The sequence below is a fragment of the Carcharodon carcharias genome, chromosome 15, assembly GCF_017639515.1.
Source record: "Carcharodon carcharias isolate sCarCar2 chromosome 15, sCarCar2.pri, whole genome shotgun sequence".
NCBI lineage: Eukaryota > Metazoa > Chordata > Chondrichthyes > Lamniformes > Lamnidae > Carcharodon > Carcharodon carcharias.
The window spans coordinates 110,981,142-111,003,069 of NC_054481.1; the positions used below are offsets into that span (position 1 = coordinate 110,981,142).

A 21,928-nucleotide genomic window follows, 5' to 3' on the forward strand; every position below is an offset into this window, starting at 1 on the left:
GGTCTTAGATGCAGTTGACTATACTGCCCCACTGAGTTAGGGCTGGCTTCTTATGCTGATCACTATCAAATGACATCTGCTGGAAAATGCACATGGGTGGACTTTGTGTGAGAACAGGATTGAGCTGAGCTGTGATACTGTCCTTGATGGAGCAGCTAGCCAACAGTCACTGTACAGGTTAACACATGAACATTGATCAATTTCAGAGAGCGTTTTGTTTCAGGTGGGGAGGATGGAGCAGCCCAAAGATAGTGCCTGGCGTTACAATAGGGAAACTATTTTGCTCCCCTCTGGTGAGAACAGCAAACTCCTCATACTTGGTTCCATGAAAGTTCCAACATAACCAACTAGATTAGTGATGCAACAACTAACTCTAAAGGCAGTTACACTGTGTCCTAGAAGGTGTTCAATTTCTTTCTTATCTAGCTGCTGGCTATGTTCATTCAACATCAATATTTTAGAGAATTTTTAATACCATCAAGTAAGAACCCTTTTAACATATGCTATGATTTGAGGCTGCTATTGTAACTTGTGTTTTTTTAAGGTGTTATGTTGTTTGAGGACCGTTTAAAATGGTAGTTTCTTAGATGTGAATCCCAACCCAGTTGGCTCTAGTGCTGGAGAATTGGCTGCCTCCTGTTTATGACAGGTTTCCACTGATGTTTGAACTCCTCTGCCCTTGTTGGAGGGCTACCTAGTTGCTCTGCAGTTGAGCAGCAAGTGATGAAGAAACTGAGAGGATGTTCCCCATAGGAACCACACCTTGCCTTATCCAGTTGCACAAAGCCATTGTTAATTTGGCAGCCTGGTGTAATCTGGCCAAAAAGGAAAGTGGTATGGCAGCAATTGGGATTGGAGATTAAAGGGGAAGATTAGATTATTAAAAGTAAACTATGTTTCCTTGATTTAAACATTGCTTAATCTTTAGGGAGTATACACATTTTAGACCTGCTTCTGAAATGATGTGTAACTTGCTAATAGGTTCCCCAGTGGCTCTTTCCATATAAACTAGGAAGACCCCAGGTTGGAGCTCCAATCTGTGCTGTTTGCGTTGATCTCTGTTGAGTTAAATGCGTCGCTACACCTGAGTCAAGGAGAGGAAAACAGGACAGATGTTTTATTATCATGAGAGGAGTTCATGTTCCAATTCTTAACTGTTCCATCTAAGGTTGTCTATAGCTTGTCACAGTTTGGCACAAGATTATTCATTCTCGAGGTGTGAGGGTCACTGGAAAGATTGGCATTTATTGCCTATCCATAGTTGCCCTGAGCAGCTGGTGGTGACCTTTCCTGAACAGTGAATTTTTAGTAACAACTGATTAGTTTAAGCCACTTCATAGTCAACCACATATGTAGGTCAGACTGGGTAAGGATGGCAGATTTCCTTAAAGGGCATCAATGAACAAGTTGGGTTTTTATATCAGTCCGACAGCTTCATAGTCACTTCACTGATACCAGCTTTTTTATTTCAAGATTTTTAAGCTGAAATCAAATTCTCAAACCACCACGTTGAGATTTTAATTTGTGTTTATCTGGATTATTAGTTGTGACATAACCACTATGTTAGCATATTCCCACCTAGGCTACAAGGATGGCTAGCATGCAAAACAAAATGTTGCATTGGTGCAATAAGAAGCCATTTGATCAGACATTTCATTTTCCTTTTAAGGTGCATCAAGGTTTCATCATTTGGATCTCTCTCACACTTTACTAAAGACAACAAGGTTAGTTTTTAAAAAATTTATAACCAAGCCAGCACACCAGTTTCTAGACCTAAAGTCCCATAGAACCGTGAAAGTTTGCAGCATGGAAAGAAGCCGTTTGGTTTATTGTGTCCGTCAACTCTTTTTTTCTAGAGCAATCCAATTGCCCTACTTTCTCCCCATAACTCTGTATTTTCCTCTCTTTCAAATACTCCTGCTGTTAATATACATATTATGATGATAAGTATATCTCAGCATGATATGAAGTATTACAGACAAGAAGCTCCCAAATTTCTACTTGGTATGTGCCGAGGTGGCTGATTTCCCGGGAATCAGTAGTTAGGGCAATTAGCAAAGGTCTGAGATTGAACTATGGCTTTACTGGCCATGAGCTCAGTTACTTACTAGATAAGCTGAGCTGAGTTGAGAATCAGCATTTTTATGGTTCCTCAAAGACTGCTTTTAACATGCACTGTGTAGAGTTTATGCCTCAGTGAAAATTCCTGGTCCTGATCACTGTGGAGTGATCTTTGGAAAATACATGTGTGGGAATGTTGGATTAGAACAGGATGTTGTTGGCTGTAATTATTCCTCCCTCAGTTGATTAAAGTGCTGATGCACTGTTTTCGAGTAACACACGCAGAAGGGCCACTTGGGTAAAGTATACATGTTATTATATCCAATCACAAGTCAGCATTTTGAAGGGAGGAAGATGGAGTTGACCAAACAGCAACTTGTGTTAATAGGTACAAATGGGTAGCTCTGTGTACGTCACTGGAATTTTGAACTCAAGATCTCCTCTTGGTCCTAGTTAATGCGCTCAATGGTTCAGTCCCTTTTCAACTGCGGCCAGGGCTTGGCCTAAATAGCCAAGTGGTTAAGGTACTGGGCTTGTAACCCCAAGATCAAGAGTTCAAATCTCACAATGGCAAACTATGAAACAATGTAACTTCATCTGAAACAGATGGAAATGGGTTTGTACTCGAAAGAGTTTCAACTGCGGCCAGGTGGGAATACACAGGACAAGATGCATAAAGTGTTAGTTTAGCCAAAGTAAAGGGCCTGGCCAAAATCCAGGGGAGACACCTCTCAACTCTCCAATTGATTTTCTATTTTGTTGTAATTGCTGGTCTAACCACAGTATGATGACCTGAATTACAATTCCACCACATCATGCCACCAAAGTTAATATGTCCTTCTAATTTTCTTTTTTAATTCTGCACAGTTCGTTAAGAGCAATCCCTTAATGCACTGTTTCTCAAATTATAGAAAGTCAGATACAGATTAGTAATTCAGTCAAACAGTCCTTTCAGATTGTCCCTTTTCACTTACCCAGAAACATAAATAGATTCCTTGATGGTTGAGTGAGTTTATACAGTGCATAACTGAGTTGTGAAGACTAAAAAGACCCCAGTTTAATTTGTCATATTTGCTAAATTACTTGATCCCTCGGCTAGGGAAGATTCCCACAGCTATTCATTATCCAGCCGCCCCAGCTTAAAATGAATATCAGTGAACATAGAGTGAAATCAGGATCAAGCTTAGCAGTGACGTCTGCGCAGCTGAGTAGCCTGCCCACACAATGTTAAATTTCACCAATGAATAATGGTTACGTGGACAAGCTACCAAAGGCAAAACCTGTGTGACTGTGGAATTATACTCCAGCAATTGGTCAATATTTGAAAGAGGAGTGAAGATTGCTGAGCAGAAAGAAACATATTAAGTGAACGTCCATGTGTTCAGCACAATCATTTACAGAGAAGTTATATTACTTCTCTCCTGTTTGTTAGGATAATAAAACTGTTGATAGCTTGATGTAGGCATAAAGTATTAACCATAAACCACCGGTGCCAGGTATAAAACATCCTTTCCACTGTCTCTTGTCAGTTTACTCATTTATGAAACCATTTTGGGTGAAATTGGATAGCAAATTTCTAGACCATTGACAATATTTAGGCATTTAGTTCCAATTGTACTCGCTATCACATTAATTGACTGTTCTTTGCACGTATGCCATGACCTGGCGTGTTGATAGGCTGTTTGCATGTACGAGGCTCCACTGATAATACCAATGCTGTTCTCAGAGCAGCAATCCTGGCTTAATTCTTCCTTTGCCATGCTCAGCAGCACTGAGGCAAATTGCAGTGCCCCGATTACCATTAAATCCAAAATCAACCAACTCACTCCCGCTTGCACGCACTTCCGCTTGCACGCACTCTCGCACGCACGCTCCCTCGCACGCACTCCCGCTCGCACGCTCCCTCGCACACATGCTCGCACGCTCCCTCGCACGCCCGCTCGCACGCTCCCTCGCACGCCCGCTCGCACGCTCCCTGGCACGCACCCCCGCTCGCACGCTCCCTGGCACGCACCCCCGCTCGCACGCTCCCTGGCACGCACCCCCGCTCGCACGCTCCCTGGCACGCACCCCCGCTCGCACGCTCCCTGGCACGCACCCCCGCTCGCACGCTCCCTGGCACGCACCCCCGCTCGCACGCTCCCTGGCACGCACCCCCGCTCGCACGCTCCCTGGCACGCACCCCCGCTCGCACGCTCCCTGGCACGCACCCCCGCTCGCACGCTCCCTGGCACGCACCCCCGCTCGCACGCTCCCTGGCACGCACCCCCGCTCGCACGCTCCCTGGCTCGCACGCTCCCTGGCACGCACTCCCGCTCGCACGCTCCCTGGCACGCACTCCCGCTCGCACGCTCCCTGGCACGCACTCCCGCTCGCAAGCACTCCCCCTCGCACGCTCCCTCGCACGCACGCTCCCTCGCACGCTCCCTCGCACGCCCGCTCGCACGCTCCCTCGCACGCCCGCTCGCACGCTCCCTCGCACGCCCACTCGCACGCTCTCTCGCACGCCCGCTGCATGCCCGCTCGCAGGCTCTCTCGCACACCCGCTCGCACGCTCTCTCGCATGCTCTCCCGCACGCACGCTCTCCCGCACGCACGCTCTCCCGCACGCATGCTCTCTCGCACGCACGCACGCTCTCTCGCACGCACGCACGCTCTCTCGCACGCACGCACGCTCTCTCGCACGCACGCTCTCTCGCTCGCATGCGCTCTCGCACGCACCGCTCCCGCTCCCTCTCGAAACCGCTCTCGCACGCATGCTCTCTATCGCACGCACGCTTTCTCGCACGCACGCGCTCCCGCTTGCACGCGCTCCCGCTCTCTCGCACGCACGCTCTCTCGCACCCACGCTCTCTCGCACGCACGCACTCTCGCTCTCTCGCTCTCGCACGCACGCACTCTCGCTCTCTCGCTCTCGCACGCACGCACTCTCGCTCTCTCGCTCTCGCACGCACGCACTCTCGCTCTCGCACGCACGCACTCTCGTTCTCTCGCTCTCGCACGCACGCACTCTCGTTCTCTCGCTCTCGCACGCACGCACTCTCGTTCTCTCGCTCTCGCACGCACGCACTCTCGCTCTCTCGCTCTCGCACGCACGCACTCTCGCTCTCGCACGCACGCACTCTCGCTCTCTCGCTCTCGCACGCACTCTCGCTCTCTCGCTCTCGCACGCACTCTCGCTCTCTCGCTCTCGCACGCACGCACTCTCGCGCTCTCGCACGCACGCACTCTCGCGCTCTCGCACGCACGCACTCTCGCGCTCTCGCACGCACGCACTCTCGCGCTCTCGCACGCACGCACTCTCGCGCTCTCGCACGCACGCACTCTCGCTCTCGCACGCACGCACTCTCGCTCTCGCTCTCGCACGCACGCACTCTCGCTCTCGCACGCACGCACTCTCGCTCTCGCTCTCGCACGCACGCACTCTCGCTCTCGCTCTCGCACGCACGCACTCTCGCTCTCTCGCACGCACGCACTCTCGCTCTCTCGCACGCACGCACTCTCGCTCTCTCGCACGCACGCACTCTCGCTCTCGCACGCACGCACTCTCGCTCTCGCACGCACGCACTCTCGCTCTCTCGCTCTCGCACGCACTCTCGCTCTCGCACGCACTCTCGCTCTCTCGCACGCATGCTCTCGCTCTCTCGCACGCATGCTCTCGCACGCACGCACGCTCTCTCGCACGCACGCACGCTCTCTCGCACGCACGCTCTCTCGCACGCACGCACCCTCGCTCTCTCGCACGCACGCACCCTCGCTCTCTCGCACGCACGCACCCTCGCTCCCTCTCACTCTCGCTCTCTCGCACGCACTCTCGCTCTCTCGCACGCACGCACTCTCGCTCTCTCGCACGCACTCTCGCTCTCTCGCACGTACGCACTCTCGCACGCACGCTCGCTCTCGCACGCGCGCACGCTCGCTCTCGCACGCGCGCACTCTCGCTCTCGCACGCGCGCACTCTCGCTCTCGCACGCGTGCACTCTCGCTCTCGCACGCGCGCACTCTCGCTCTCGCACGCGCGCACTCTCGCTCTCGCACGCACGCACTCTCGCTCTCGCACGCACGCACTCTCGCTCTCGCTCTCGCACGCACGCACTCTCGCTCTCGCTCTCGCACGCACGCACTCTCGCTCTCTCGCACGCACGCACTCTCGCTCTCTCGCACGCACGCACTCTCGCTCTCGCACGCACGCACTCTCGCTCTCTCGCTCTCGCACGCACTCTCGCTCTCGCACGCACTCTCGCTCTCTCGCACGCATGCTCTCGCACGCACGCACGCTCTCTCGCACGCACGCACGCTCTCTCGCACGCACGCTCTCTCGCACGCACGCACCCTCGCTCTCTCGCACGCACGCACCCTCGCTCTCTCGCACGCACGCACCCTCGCTCTCTCGCACGCACGCACCCTCGCTCCCTCTCACTCTCGCTCTCTCGCACGCACTCTCGCTCTCTCGCACGCACGCACTCTCGCTCTCTCGCACGCACTCTCGCTCTCTCGCACGTACGCACTCTCGCACGCACGCTCGCTCTCGCACGCGCGCACTCTCGCTCTCGCACGCGCGCACTCTCGCTCTCGCACGCGCGCACTCTCGCTCTCGCACGCGCGCACTCTCGCTCTCGCACGCGCGCACTCTCGCTCTCGCACGCGCGCACTCTCGCTCTCGCACGCGCGCACGCACCCTCGCTCTCGCAGGCACGCACCCTCGCTCTCGCAGGCACGCACCCTCGCTCTCTCGCAGGCACGCACCCTCGCTCTCTCGCAGGCACGCACTCTCGCTCTCTCGCAGGCACGCACTCTCGTTCTCTCGCAGGCACGCACTCTCGCTCTCTCGCAGGCACGCACTCTCGCTCTCTTGCACACATGCTCTCGCACGCATGCTCTCGCACGCACTCTCGCTCTCTCGCACGCACGCTCTCTTGCAAGCACGCACTCTCGCTCTCGCTCGCACGCACGCGCTCTCGCACGCACGCACTCGCTCTCTCGCACGCAAGCACTCTCGCTCTCTTGCACGCACGCACTCTCGCACTCTCGCTCTCTCGCACTCTCGCTCTCTCGCACTCTCGCTCTCTCGCACTCTCGCTCTCTTGCACTCTCGCTCTCTCGCACTCTCGCTCTCTCGCACTCTCGCTCTCTCGCACGCACGCTCTCTCGCACGCACGCTCTCGCACGCACGCTCTCTCGCACGCCGCACTCTCGCTCTCTCGCGCGCACGCACTCTCGCTCTCTCGCACGCACGCACTCTCGCTTTCTCGCACGCACTCGCACGCACGCACTCTCGCTTTCTCGCACGCACTCGCACGCACTCTCGCTCTCTCGCACGCACTCGCACGCACGCACTCTCGCTCTCTCGCACGCACTCGCACGCACGCACTCTCGCTCTCTCGCACGCACTCGCACGCACGCACTCTCGCTCTCTCGCACGCACTCGCACGCACGCACTCTCGCACGCACTCGCACGCACGCTCTCTCGCACGCACTCTCGCTCTCGCACGCACTCTCGCTCTCGCACGCACGCACTCTCGCTCTTGCACGCACGCACTCTCGCTCTTGCACGCACGCACTCTCGCTCTTGCACGCACGCACTCTCGCTCTCTCGCACGCACGCACTCTGGCTGTCTCCCACGCACGCATGCACTCTGGCTCTCTCCCACGCACACACGCACTCTGGCTCTCTCGCACGCACGCACTCTCTCTCGCATGCACGCACTCTCGCACGCACGCACTCTCCCTCTCTCGCACGCACTCTCCCTCTCTCGCACGCACTCTCCCTCTCTCGCACGCACTCTCCCTCTCTCGCACGCACTCTCCCTCTCTCGCACGCACTCTCCCTCTCTCGCACGCACTCTCCCTCTCTCGCACGCACTCTCCCTCTCTCGTACGCACGCACGCACTCTCCCTCTCTCGTACGCACGCACTCTCCCTCTTTCGCACGCACGCACGCACTCTCCCTCTTTCGCACGCACGCACGCACTCTCCCTCTTTCGCACGCACGCACGCACTCTCCCTCTCTCGCACGCACGCACGCACTCTCCCTCTCTCGCACGCACGCACGCACTCTCCCTCTCTCGCACGCACGCACGCACTCTCCCTCTCTCGCACGCACGCACGCACTCTCCCTCTCTCGCACGCACGCACTCTCCCTCTCTCGCACGCACGCACTCTCCCTCTCTCGCACGCACGCACTCTCCCTCTCTCGCACGCACGCACTCTCCCTCTCTCGCACGCACGCACTCTCCCTCTCTCGCACGCACGCACTCTCCTTCTCTCGCACGCACGCACGCACTCTCCCTCTCTCGCACGCACGCACGCACTCTCCCTCTCTCGCACGCACGCACGCACTCTCCCTCTCTCGCACGCACGCACGCACTCTCCCTCTCTCGCACGCACGCACGCACTCTCCCTCTCTCGCACGCACGCACGCACTCTCCCTCTCTCGCACGCACGCACGCACTCTCCCTCTCTCGCACGCACGCACGCACTCTCCCTCTCTCGCACGCACGCACTCTCCCTCTCTCGCACGCACGCATTCTCCCCCTCTCGCACGCACGCATTCTCCCTCTCTCGCACGCACGCATTCTCCCTCTCTCGCACGCACGCATTCTCCCTCTCTCGCACGCACGCATTCTCCCTCTCTCGCACGCACGCATTATCCCTCTCTCGCACGCACGCACGCATTCTCCCTCTCTCGCACGCACGCACGCATTCTCCCTCTCTCGCACGCACGCACTCTCCCTCCCTCTCTCGCACGCACGCTCGCTCGCTCTCTCGCACGCACGCACGCTCGCTCTCTCGCACGCACGCTCGCTCGCTCTCTCGCACGCACGCTCGCTCGCTCTCTCGCACGCACGCTCGCTCGCTCTCTCGCACGCACGCACGCTCGCTCTCGCACGCACGCTCGCTCTCTCGCACGCACGCACGCACACGCTCTCTCGCGCGCACGCACACTCGCTCTCTCGCACGCACGCACGCACACTCGCTCTCTCGCACGCACGCACGCACACTCGCTCTCTCGCACGCACGCACGCACACTCGCTCTCTCGCACGCACGCACGCACACTCGCTCTCTCGCACGCACGCACACTCGCTCTCTCGCACGCACGCACACTCGCTCTCTCGCACGCACGCACGCACACTCGCTCTCTCGCACGCACGCACGCACACTCGCTCTCTCGCACGCACGCACACTCGCTCTCTCGCACGCACGCACACTCGCTCTCTCGCACGCACGCACACTCGCTCTCTCGCACGCACGCACGCACTCTCGCTCTCTCGCACGCACGCACGCACTCTCGTTCTCTCGCACGCACTCTCGCTCTCTCGCACGCACGCACGCTCTCTCGCACGCACGCACGCTCTCTCGCACGCACGCACGCACTCTCGCACGCACGCACTCTCGCTCTCTCGCACGCACGCACTCTCGCTCTCTCGCACGCACGCACTCTCGCTCTCTCGCACGCACGCACTCTCGCTCTCTCGCACGCACACACTCTCGCACGCACGCACTCTCGCTCTCTCGCACGCACGCACTCTCGCTCTCTCGCACGCACGCACTCTCGCTCTCTCGCACGCACGCACTCTCGCTCTCTCGCACGCACGCACTCTCGCTCTCTCGCACGCACGCAATCTCGCTCTCTCGCACGCACGCACTCTCGCTCTCTCGCACGCACGCACTCTCGCTCTCTCGCACGCACGCACTCTCGCCCTCTCGCAGGCACGCACTCTCGCCCTCTCGCAGGCACGCACTCTCGCCCTCTCGCAGGCACGCACTCTCGCCCTCTCGCAGGCACGCACTCTCGCCCTCTCGCAGGCACGCACTCTCGCCCTCTCGCACGCACGCACTTTCGCCCTCTCGCACGCACGCACTTTCGCCCTCTCGCACGCACGCACTCTCGCCCTCTCGCACGCACTCTCGCCCTCTCGCACGCACTCTCGCCCTCTCGCACGCACTCTCGCCCTCTCGCACGCACGCTCTCGCTCTCGCACGCACACACTCTCACTCTCTCGCACGCACGCTCTCTCGCACGCACACACTCTCACTCTCTCGCACGCACGCTCTCTCGCACGCACGCATTCTCGCTCTCGCACGCACGCACTCTGGCTCACTCGCACGCATGCACGCTCTCTCCCACGCACGCTCTTTCGCACGCACGGACCCTCGCACGCACTCCCGCTCGCATGCACTCCCGCTCGCACGCTCCCTCGCACGCACTCCCGCTCGCCCGCTCCCTCGCACGCACTCCCGCTCGCCCGCTCCCTCGCACGCACTCCCGCTCGCACGCTCCCTCGCACGCACTCCCGCTCGCCCGCTCCCTCGCACGCACTCCCGCTCGCCCGCTCCCTCGCACGCACTCCCGCTCGCACGCTCCCTCGCACGCACTCCCGCTCGCACGCACTCCCGCTCGCACGTTCCCTCGCACGCACTCCCGCTCGCACGTTCCCTCGCACGCACTCCCGCTCGCACGTTCCCTCGCACGCACTCCCGCTCGCACGTTCCCTCGCACGCACTCCCGCTCGCACGTTCCCTCGCACGCACTCCCGCTCGCACGTTCCCTCGCACGCACTCCCGCTCGCACGTTCCCTCGCACGCACTCCCGCTCGCACGTTCCCTCGCACGCACTCCCGCTCGCACGTTCCCTCGCACGTTCCCTCGCACGTTCCCTCGCACGTTCCCTCGCACGTTCCCTCGCACGCACTCCCGCTCGCACGCACTCCCGCTCGCACGCACTCCCGTTCGCACGCTCCCTCGCACGCACGCTCCCTCGCACGCACGCTCCCTCGCACGCACGCTCCCTCGCACGCACGCTCTCTCGCACGCACGCTCGCACGCTCTCTCGCACACCCGCTCGCATGCTCTCTCGCTCGCATGCTCTCTCGCACGCACGCTCTTTCGCTCGCACGCACGCTCTTTCGCTCGCACGCACGCTCTTTCGCTCGCACGCACGCTCTCTCGCTCGCATGCACCGTTCCCGCTCCCTCTCGAACCCGCTCTCGCACACACGCTCTCTGTCGCACGCACGCTCTCTCGCTCGCACGCGCTGTCGCACGCGCTCTCGCTCGCTCGCACACACTCTCGCTCGCACGCACTCTCGCTCGCACGCACGCTCGCTCGCACGCATGCTCGCTCGCACGCACACGCACGCACCCACTCTCGCTCGCACGCACTATCACTTGCTATCGCTCACGCTCTCTCGCACGCTCTCTCGCACGCACACACTCTTGCTCTCTCGCTCGCACGCTCTCTCGCTCGCACGCACTCTCGCTCGCACGCACTCTCGCTCGCACGCACTCTCGCTCGCACGCACTCTCGCTCGCACGCACTCTCGCTCGCACGCACTCTCACTCGCTCTCGCACGCGCTCTCGCTCGCACGCGCTCTCGCTCTGTCGCTCGCACGCGCTCTCGCTCTGTCGCTCGCACGCGCTCTCGCTCTGTCGCTCGCACGCGCTCTCGCTCTGTCGCTCGCACGCGCTCTCGCTCTGTCGCTCGCACGCGCTCTCGCTCTGTCGCTCGCACGCGCTCTCGCTCTGTCGCTCGCACGCGCTCTCGCTCTGTCGCTCGCACGCGCTCTCGCTCTGTCGCTCGCACGCACTCTCTCGCGCACTCGCACGCACTCTCTCGCGCACTCGCACGCACTCTCTCGCGCACTCGCACGCACTCTCTCACGCACTCGCACGCATGCGCTCCTGCTCTCGCACGCACGCGCTCCCGCTCTCACTCGCTCGCACGTGCTCATGCTCTCTCGGTCACACGTGTTCTCGCTCTCTCTCTCGCTCACACGCGCTCTCGCACTCTCGCTCGCACGCGCTCTCGCTCGCACGCGCTCTCGCACACTCGCTTGCACGCGTTCTCGCAAGTACTCTGGCACTCTCGCTCACACGAGCTCTGGAACTCTCCCTCGCACGCGCGCTGGCACTCTCCCTCGCACGCGCGCTGGCACTCTCCCTCGCACGCGCGCTGGCACTCTCCCTCGCACGCGCGCTGGCACTCTCCCTCGCACGCGCGCTGGCACTCTCCCTCGCACGCGCGCTGGCACTCTCCCTCGCACGCGCGCTGGCACTCTCCCTCGCACGCGCGCTGGCACACTCCCTCGCACGCGCGCTGGCACTCTCCCTCGCACGCGCGCTGGCACTCTCCCTCGTACGCGTTCTCGCACGCACGCACTCTCGCTCGCACGCACGCACTCTCGATCGCACGCACGCACTCTCGCTCGCACGCACGCACTCTCGCTCGCACGCACGCACTCTCGCTCGCACGCACGCACGCACTCTCGCTCGCACGCACGCACGCACTCTCGCTCGCACGCACGCACTCTCGCTCGCACGCACGCACTCTCGCTCGCACGCACGCACTCTCGCTCGCACGCACGCACTCTCGCTCGCACGCACGCACTCGCACGCACTCTCGCTCGCACGCACTCGCACGCACTCTCGCTCGCACGCACTCGCACGCACTCTCGCTCGCACGCACTCGCACGCACTCTCGCTCGCACGCACTCTCGCTCGCATGCACTCTCGCTCGCATGCACTCTCGCTCGCATGCACTCTCGCACGCACGCACTCTCGCACGCACGCACTCTCGCACGCACGCACTCTTGCACGCACGCACTCTTGCACGCACTCTCGCTCGCTCTGTTGTTCGCGCGCACTCTCGCTCGCTCTGTTGTTCGCGCGCACTCTCGCTCGCTCTGTTGTTCGCGCGCACTCTCGCTCGCTCTGTTCGCGCGCACTCTCGCTCGCTCTGTTGTTCGCGCGCACTCTCGCTCGCTCTGTTGTTCGGGCGCACTCTCACTCTGTTGTTCGCGCGCGCTCTCGCTCGCTCTGTTGTTCGCGCGCGCTCTCGCTCGCTCTGTTGTTCGCGCGCGCTCTCGCTCGCTCTGTTGTTCGCGCGCGCTCTCGCTCGCTCTGTTCGCGCGCACTCTCGCTCGCTCTGCTGTTCGCGCGCGCTCTCGCTCGCTCTGTTGTTCGCGCGCGCTCTCGCTCGCTCTGTTGTTCGCGCGCGCTCTCGCTCGCTCTGTTGTTCGCGCGCGCTCTCGCTCGCTCTGTTGTTCGCGCGCGCTCTCGCTCGCTCTGTTGCTCGCGCGCGCTCTCGCTCGCTCTGTTGCTCGCGCGCGCTCTCGCTCGCTCTGTTGCTCGCGCGCGCTCTCGCTCGCTCTGTTGCTCGCGCGCGCTCTCGCTCGCTCTGTTGCTCGCGCGCGCTCTCGCTCGCTCTGTTGCTCGCGCGCGCTCTCGCTCGCTCTGTTGCTCGCTCGCGCTCTCGCTCGCTCTGTTGCTCGCGCTCTCGCTCGCTCTGTTGTTCGCGCGCGCTCTCGTTCGCTCTGTTGTTCGCGCGCGCTCTCGTTCGCTCTGTTGTTCGCGCGCGCTCTCGTTCGCTCTGTTGTTCGCGCGCGCTCTCGTTCGCTCTGTTCGCGCGCGCTCTCGCTCGCTCTGTTCGCGCGCGCTCTCGCTCGCTCTGTTGTTCGCGCCGCTCTCGCTCGCTCTGTTGCTCGCGCGCGCTCTCGCTCGCTCTGTTGCTCGCGCGCGCTCTCGCTCGCTCTGTTGCTCGCGCGCGCTCTCGCTCGCTCTGTTCGCGCGCGCTCTCGCTCGCTCTGTTCGCGCGCACTCTCGCTCGCTCTGTTCGCGCGCACTCTCGCTCGCTCTGTTCGCGCGCACTCTCGCTCGCTCTGTTGTTCGCATGCATTCTCGCTCGCGCGCACTTTCGCTCGCGCTCAGGCAGTCTCCCACGCTCTCGCACACACTCTCGCACTCTTGCTCATGCCCACGCTCGCACACACTTTTCCTCCCCCTTCTGTCTCTCTCTTCCCCCTCCCTCTCTCTTCCCCCTCCCTCTCTCTTCTTCCCCCTCCCTCTCTCTTCTTCCCCTTCCCTCTCTTCTTCCCCTTCCCTCTCTTCTTCCCCTTCCCTCTCTTCTTCCCCCTCCCTCCCTCCTCCTCCCCTCCCTCCTCCTCCCCTCCCTCCTCCTCCCTCTTCTCTTCCCCCCCCGAAACCCCCCTCGCGATCGCTCTCCTCTTCCCCTCGCGATCGCTCTCCTCTTCCCCTCGCGATCGCTCTCCTCTTCCCCTCGCGATCGCTCTCCTCTTCCCCTCGCGATCGCTCTCCTCTTCCCCTCGCGATCGCTCTCCTCTTCCCCTCGCGATCGCTCTCCTCTTCCGCTCGCGATCGCTCTCCTCTTCCGCTCGCGATCGCTCTCCTCTTCCCCTCGTGATCGCTCTCTTCTTCCCTTTGCGATCACTCTCACCCTCTTTCGTGCGCGTGTGCTGTCACCGCCGCTGGTGTTCACTACTCTTCCAATCAAAGACTGTTTCTCTCCTTTGATTGGAGGAGCAGCTCCTTGCAGAATCTTCTACTCCAATTTACCTGTTTGACTGGCATTTTGAAAACTAGCTTGGGATCACATGGAGAAGCTTCAGGGGCTGGATACGACCCACAGACCTTGGGTTGGAGAAGCCTGGTTTAGTATTATTATCCACTAGGTCATTGAGAGAATAATGTCACTGTTTTATTGTGTTCTAGTATTGCACTTGTGTGCTGTTTAGCAGTATACTGCCAAGTCTTTGTATAGGTGAAGACAATAGTAACTAAAAGAACTAACAATTTTTCCTCTTCTTTCCAGCCTGAAGGTGCTGCTGATCGATGCTTGGATTGTGCTGTGGAGAAGTGCTGTCCATACTCTGCCAAGAAACTTTATCTGGAAGGTGTCAAGAATGTGAGTGGATTTATAAACATTAGACTGGGCAGATAGAGGATACTGAATTACAACTCTGCCTTTGTTTAAAAACCCTGCATGTCTCTGGTGGAAGGGCTTGGGATATAAAGCAGAGCTTATAATCTTTAAGGCTGCCCCTCTCTCCTTACCTGATTGATTTGGACCCACCTCTCCCTCTTCAGCTGTGTATTTACACAGGGAACATAGGGCTGGATTTCATGGCTCCACGTCAGGCGTGTTTTCAGCGGGGTGGGGGGGGGGGGTACGTAAAATATGAGGGGTGCCCGGCTGTCCGTTATTTTAAAATACATAATTAAAGGTCAATCAAGCTTGTTATCAAGCCAATTGACTGGGGTATTACGCTACCCATGCTATAAAACGGTTGGCGTGGGCAGGCAGGCGAGATTGAGCAGTCCATTTTTTAAGGCCAAGTTGGAAAAAAAAGCTGGTTAGGAGCGGGGGCCAAATCATTCGAGGGCACCCTTCCTTCTTTACCACCTGCTCTCCAAAATCTCCCACACCGCCCCTACCATCGGGCTTTCGGATCCCACCCCTCCCTAAAGGAGACAGACTCGCCTGTCTCAGGCAGCCATCGTTCTTCATCCTGCTGCTCCTTTCAGTCCTGGCAGTGCTCGCTATTCAGCTGTGGTGCGTCCAAAACTGCTAGAGCTGTCAGCCAATCTGATTGACCAGCAGCTCTCAAGGGTGGGACTTCCTATCCATGGAGGGGTGGAAGTCCCACTGTGAGCTTGTTTAGCCTGCTGGCAGTGTATTATGGCTGTGGGTCGGGCTTCTTCCAGGCTCATGGGGACAGGCTGACCCCGTAAAATCCAGCCCATGGTATATTACACAATAAATTATTGTTCCCCTATCTGAGATCAGCTAACAAAATCCAGATGAAGGATTGAATGTGTGACATCTTGATCTGCATGACTCGATATATCAGGCAGTGCCTCTACTCACCAGGGAAGTAGTGAAGCATATAATTGGAATTTTATTGAACCTAATGAAGCCAACAATACCCCTCATAAGCAAAAAAAGTGGTCAGATTTACCAAGAACAAAAGAAAAATTTTGTTTTTCACTTTTCTCCCCTCTTCTTCTGTTGGCGATTACTGATTTGTGGTGAGCAGATTGGGCACAAATTGATTTTGTGTACTTGACTCAAGCAGCCATTCTTTATGTATACTTCTAGACAGTGAGGGCTGAATTCTCCTAGCCCTGGGGTGGTGAGCAGGGCAGGCTGGGAAAATAGGAGGGGTGATGTGTTGGGACAGCTCTCTGACGTATCCCCGCCACTGGGGAACTTTCCAGGAAGGGGCTGGGAATAGGATCAGCTGCCCACTCCATGGAGGCAGCCAGCCAATTTTGCCGCCCCGCTGGCATTTTGCTCCCATCAGAGTGCACAACACCACGCACAGAGGCCTCCAACTCATTGGAGGTGGCCTCCCTGTGGCAGGCCATAGGGTCATCAGAGACCAAGGCCCCATGCCCCAATGATTGGCTGTCGGCAGGAAAGGCCCCACACGTAGCCTAAATGATCCCTCTGAAGGGATTTCCCCTCCACTCCGAGGGGCCTAATGATTTTGTCCATCCTAATTTTACTTTTGCTTTGGAACCAACCCCCTCAAGGGCCTGTATGATTGAGAACTTGATGGCCGTCCTTAACAGGGCAGCGAATGCAGAGGTGGCCAATTAGGAAGCCACTCCGGGAAGATTGCAGTGTTGGTCTTGCTGCTAGCAAATGGGGACTCGGGATACCAACTTGGTCCTGATGGTGGGATCCCGAAGCCTGTTGAATAATCCAGTCCCGACACCTGAATGTTAGCAAGCTTTTCTACCCCAATTGAGCCCCACAAATGAGCCTGATCCTTCCCCTAACTGATGTGTGTGCATCTGAGCTTTTACACAGGAGTCATTGAATGATAATCAGGAGTAGGCTTCCAGGCTGATTTTCATCTTTCCAGTCTAGACCATAGGGCCTGAGACTACTTACACTGCTGTAGTATCCTCCTGGCTTAAACCAACTGACTCATCACAGATCAGAAACCAAACCTTAGGACCACTCTAGTCTATATGGTTCAGTTACATGTTGCATTCACAAAGAAAATGGGAGAATTAATATCTACTGAATGATTAATGTACAATTGTCATAAATTGGAATGGCTGTGCTGACCAAAACCTTTCCACAATCTTGATAAAGTGCCTTTTTATCAGCCTCGAGTTTCTTTAACTTGTGTAGCCTGCTATCAGAAATACAGCTACATAAGGAACTAACATCAATGTAACAAAAGCACAGGAATAAATCTGTTACCATGGAGAAGGTCTTTGCCTTTGTCAGACTAATAGTATAAAGGTCATACAATTAAGGACTCCTTTGTTCAAAGTTTTTACAGGCTACACAAATGTGGCCATCTGCTCGTTAAACTCGTGCGGGCCCCCTAATACTGCATGAATGACAAATGGACATTAAAAAAGGAACCTGAATGAGAGAGCAAAAGGCCGGGGTTTGAACAGAGCAGCACAAAAGCCCTTGCCTTCTGCCAGGAGAGCAAGGGGATGCTCATCACGCAGCTGCTGAGCATGACTGATCTGTCTGTGCCAGTATAAGAGGACATCTGGTGAATCTGGTGAAGCTCAGGCAGTCGACAGCGAAGCCTGTCTCTTTAGGACTGCATTGTAGTAGCCTGGCACTATCTCTACCAGGTGGAACACCGTATATAGAAAAAGGGCAAACTTGATAGGGAAGAAAAGGCCAAAAGGAAACTGTATGATCCAATTAGCAGGACTCCAAATATTGTTTAAACAGTTTTGTCCCCTTGTGTCAGATAACATACTGTATTAAATCACTTTCAATAGAGGACCAGTGGCCCAGCCAGCTCTCTTTATTCAGCCTTTTCAATATTCACAACAAATAAAACACTAACTTATTTACGCTGGCAGTCAGCATTGACAGCAGCAAGGAGCAAGTGAGGGGGGGCTGCATCTGTCTAAATCCAACCCCTGGTAGTCAGTGCAAATGCATAAAATTCTGTATTTCATATGAGGCTTACTAGCAACTTGAACAACCTCATTAAAATATTTCGACTTTTGTTTTGCTGTACAGGCCCTGGATTTTATGGCTTTGGTGCGGCTCCATTTATCGCACATTCTAGAAATTGGATTGTTTGGGAACTTTAGCAGGTCTCTTAAAAGGAGCAAATAAGTATTTCTAAAAATATGTTTTTGTTATGTTGTGTATGTCACATTACATTTTGGCTCTAGACTAGTTGGTTTTTCTGGAGCCTTTATTCCTTTCTGTGCATCTAATTTTTTTTATTATTTTTGGTTAAAGCTTGCTTTGATATAACACCTTTAGAGGTGACAATGGGTATTCCTCTGGGGGTTCCAAATGCACTGCATAATTGAATGCAGTGACTCCTCAAGGTGCTCTGGCCATTTCAATTACCACCTAGGGACCTGAATCTGAACTAGTCATTGGAGTCCTATATTTGTCATCTTTGCTTCACAAGACAGCTTGCCTCAGAATTGTGACATCTGAGGCCCAATCTTCATACAGCATCTAGATCAGGGATGACTCTTCTGGCAAAAGAGAAAAGCTTTCTTACTCCACAAACTTACAAGCTACCACAAGAGATACATATCATTTCAGGCAGTCTATGGTGCACATTTTGGGAAATACAAAGTATTGTAGATGACACCCAAGTGGTCGTCATGGCTTTTCATTTAACCCTATGGCCTTCATGAGCAGAAGGAGTTTATACTGGATTAATGCTTACGTGACATGTGACCACAAGATCATCATTAGGTATACATTGGGTGTACATATCAGGAAAGAATTGACAGGCTGTGTTTCTTGTCTCTTGAAAAAGGAAGGCTGAGGAGTGACCTAATAGAGGTACTTAAAATTATGAAATGTTTTGATAGAGTGGATACAGAGAGAATGCTTCCTCTTGTAGGGAAGAGCATAACTAGAGGACATCAATATAAGATAGTCACCAAAAAATCCAATAGGGAATTTAGAAGAAACTTCTTTATGCAAAGAGTGGTGAGAACTCACTACCACAGAGAGTGGTTGAAGCAACTAGTGTAGATGCATTTAAGGGGAAGCTAGACAAGTATATGAGGGAGAAAAGAATTTAGATGACAAAAGGTGGGAGAGCACTGGGGTAGAGCACTGGGGTGGAGCTTTAACACCAGCATGGATTGATTGGGCCAATTGTCTGTTTCTGTGCCGTATATCCTATGTAATTCTATGTCAGTGGCTATTATCCAGGAAGTAGCCATATTATTTTAACTCTTTAACTGGGCCGCTAACTCCATTAATAAAAAGTGCATGACAGCAGAGAATCACTAGAGCATCTGTTGGCTGATCCTCTGCTGTCACACCCACCTTCAAGAAAAGGTTATCTGACAGCATCAACACAATGATAGTGTATGCTAAAAGGCAATGGCTGTGCACAGTGCTTGAAATGGTATATCCTAGAGGGGGAGGTTGCTGCACAAGAACTGTGAGGAAACTAACCTTCCTTCTGACAGCAGCACACACCTTACTCATTTACAGTCAGTTAAAAGGGAGCTGAGTAACATCATTGACTCAGTTGGTAACCTTCCTCCATTCAGCTGGATCTTATACCTTTTGGTAATTCTCTGTAAATGCATATCACTGGCAAGGTTAAATTTATTGCCCATCACTAGTTTCTCTGAGCTGTCGATAGCACCATATTGGGTTGCAACAGTGCATCCTGTAAATTGTACATACTGGATCTAAGGTGTGAAGTAGATAAAGAAAACTGCTCTGCCTTGGATGGTGTCAAGCTTCTTGAGTGTTCTTGCAATGGTACCCATCTAATTTAATGATGAGTTTTCCATCAAACTCCTGATTTGAGCCTCATAGATGGTAGAGAGGCTTCAAGGGATCAGGAGGTGAGCCATTTGTTGCAGGGGACCCAGCCTCTGACCTTCTCTTGTAGCCGCAGTGTTCATCATTTAAGCTTCTGGTCAATGGTGATCCCTAATATGTTGATCGTGGGGGCATGCAACAGTGGTGCTGTTGATGGGAAGGAGGAAATGTCAGTGAAGGGTTCTACTTTTTTTTATTGAGCAGGGTGAAAAAGGTTGGCCCATCTCGGTGATCTGTGAAGGGTCGATTGTTGACATTGAATCAGTTACGAAGGCACTTCGTGATGGCCCATATGGGAGGTGTGTTTACGAATGCGATAATGATGTTGTCACCCATCAGGTGAATACATTCTTGAATTCTTATTACGTGCTAGCTTTATTTAAGTTTTATAAATAAGCAATACAGTAAGATAAGCTGTCACAAGGACCTATGAACGATATATCTGTGCATTCTGTAGTGCATAAACACTTGGAATTGTAGAAATTTTAGCAGTCTATTACACCTGTACCTCTACTGGTTCCAGGCCTATTTCTGGTTTCTTTACCCTTTAATATTTTATTGCTTCAAATGTTTTATGTAATTCCATCTTGAATAATTATGATCCATTCAACTTCAATACCTTCAGCTTCAATTATGGCAATGCATTCCAATAATTTCTCTACAGTCCTGAGCTTAGGATGATTTATTATACAGTACAATATAAATACTTTCATGTAAAGTTTCATGTAAAATAAACTATTCCATCATGATGGTTATTGCATGTCAGTGTTTTGAAATATAAATGGGGCAATAAGCAGATATTGTGAGGCACAGGTACTGCTGGAAGAAACTCAAATCCAGCTACAGGCTGGAAACCACATTGGTCCCTTGTTGTACCCTGAAGATTACTAAGTTCTCACTAATTGAATCTTTTTGCCAGGTTGTCAATATGGAATTTGAGGAAGGAGTGACAGCAGCTTTTACAATGGTGGCCTTCACTGAAAAGCTAGCCTCTAGGAAGATAACAATTTATGGAACTGAGGTAGGAATTGAGCAAAAAGAGACTGGATGGGCTTTTTCTGGGATGTGATTTTTTTTATTCCCTGCTGTAGTATGCTGAGCTGAAGTTGGAGGGTAGTATTAGGTGGATTTGACTCCTGCATGACAGACCAGAGGAATGTGTCAGCTGAACGCCTGTCTAAGTGGTGGAGAGACGATCATGATTTGGAGTCGCCAGCCTCATTTCACCGTGGCACAAGAACTTCAGACCCCAGGTGGGCGTTTCCCTCCAATATCTTTAATCTTAAGCATAAACAATCTACCCTCCAGAAAACCTACAGTATCACAGACCTATGAAAATATTGGTCTATGAATCTATGAATGACCCAGTGCCTCTTTTGTGTAAACTAAAGGTGAGAATTGTTCCTGCATTTTTTGACTACTCTGAATTACTGGGGTAGAAATTGGATCTTACGGGCATAAAACAGTCACAATAAGGGCCAATTTTAGGGACCAATGTCCCTTGCCTAAATCATACCTGCTAGACATCTGACTTGATATTCAAATGGGCCATTTTTCTCACATTCCTTTGTTGCATGTGTAAATGACCCAATGCTTGTTCTAGCCTCCCTCTGGGAAATTGGATATTGATGAGAAATATAAAAGCTGCGCCTGTGGCATGACTAGCGTCTTCCAACAAAATGAGTTTTAAAATGTTCTTCTTTAAACATCCTTTGTGTCAGGAGGAGCTGAAATATTCCCTCAGCATAGAAACATAGAAAAATAGAAGCAGGAGTAGGCCATTCGGCCCTTCGAGCCTGCTCCGCCATTCAATATGATCATGGCTGATCCTCTGTCTCCTGCTTTCCCCCCATACCCCTTGATGCCTTGAGAGTCAAGGAATCTATTTCCTTCTTAAGTATATTCAGTGACTTGGCCTCCACAGTCCTCTGTGGTAGAGAATTCAACAGGTTCACCACCCTATGAGTGAAGAAATTTCTCCTCATCTCAGTCCTAAATGACCTACCCTGTATCCTGAGATTGTGAACCCTTGTTCTAGATGCCCCCCAGCCAGAGGAAACATTATCCCTGCATCCAGTCCTGTCAGAATTTTATGTTTCAATGAAATCCCCTCTCATTCTTTTAAACTCCAGTGAATATAGGCCTGGTCAGCCCAATCTCTCCTCATACGACAATCCTGCCATTTCAGGAGTCAGTCTGGTGAACCTTTGCTGCACTCCCTCTATAGCAAGTATATCCTTTTTTAGGTAAGGAGACCAAAACTG

At 54.7% G+C, this 21,928-nt stretch overlaps 1 protein-coding gene across 3 annotated transcripts in view; it reads left to right on the plus strand.

Moving 5' to 3' along the window:
* Nucleotides 1-21,928, plus strand: part of zgc:154075 (uncharacterized protein LOC556929 homolog) — a 265,051-nt gene that overhangs the window by 112,413 nt on the left and 130,710 nt on the right. For all 3 annotated transcript variants that reach the window (XM_041206701.1, XM_041206702.1, XM_041206703.1), the window contains 4 exons: nucleotides 1,670-1,724; nucleotides 14,670-14,762; nucleotides 19,869-20,003; nucleotides 20,584-20,685. In XM_041206701.1, the coding sequence (XP_041062635.1) occupies nucleotides 1,670-1,724; nucleotides 14,670-14,762; nucleotides 19,869-20,003; nucleotides 20,584-20,685 (385 nt within the window). The remainder of the gene's footprint in view (nucleotides 1-1,669; nucleotides 1,725-14,669; nucleotides 14,763-19,868; nucleotides 20,004-20,583; nucleotides 20,686-21,928) is intronic.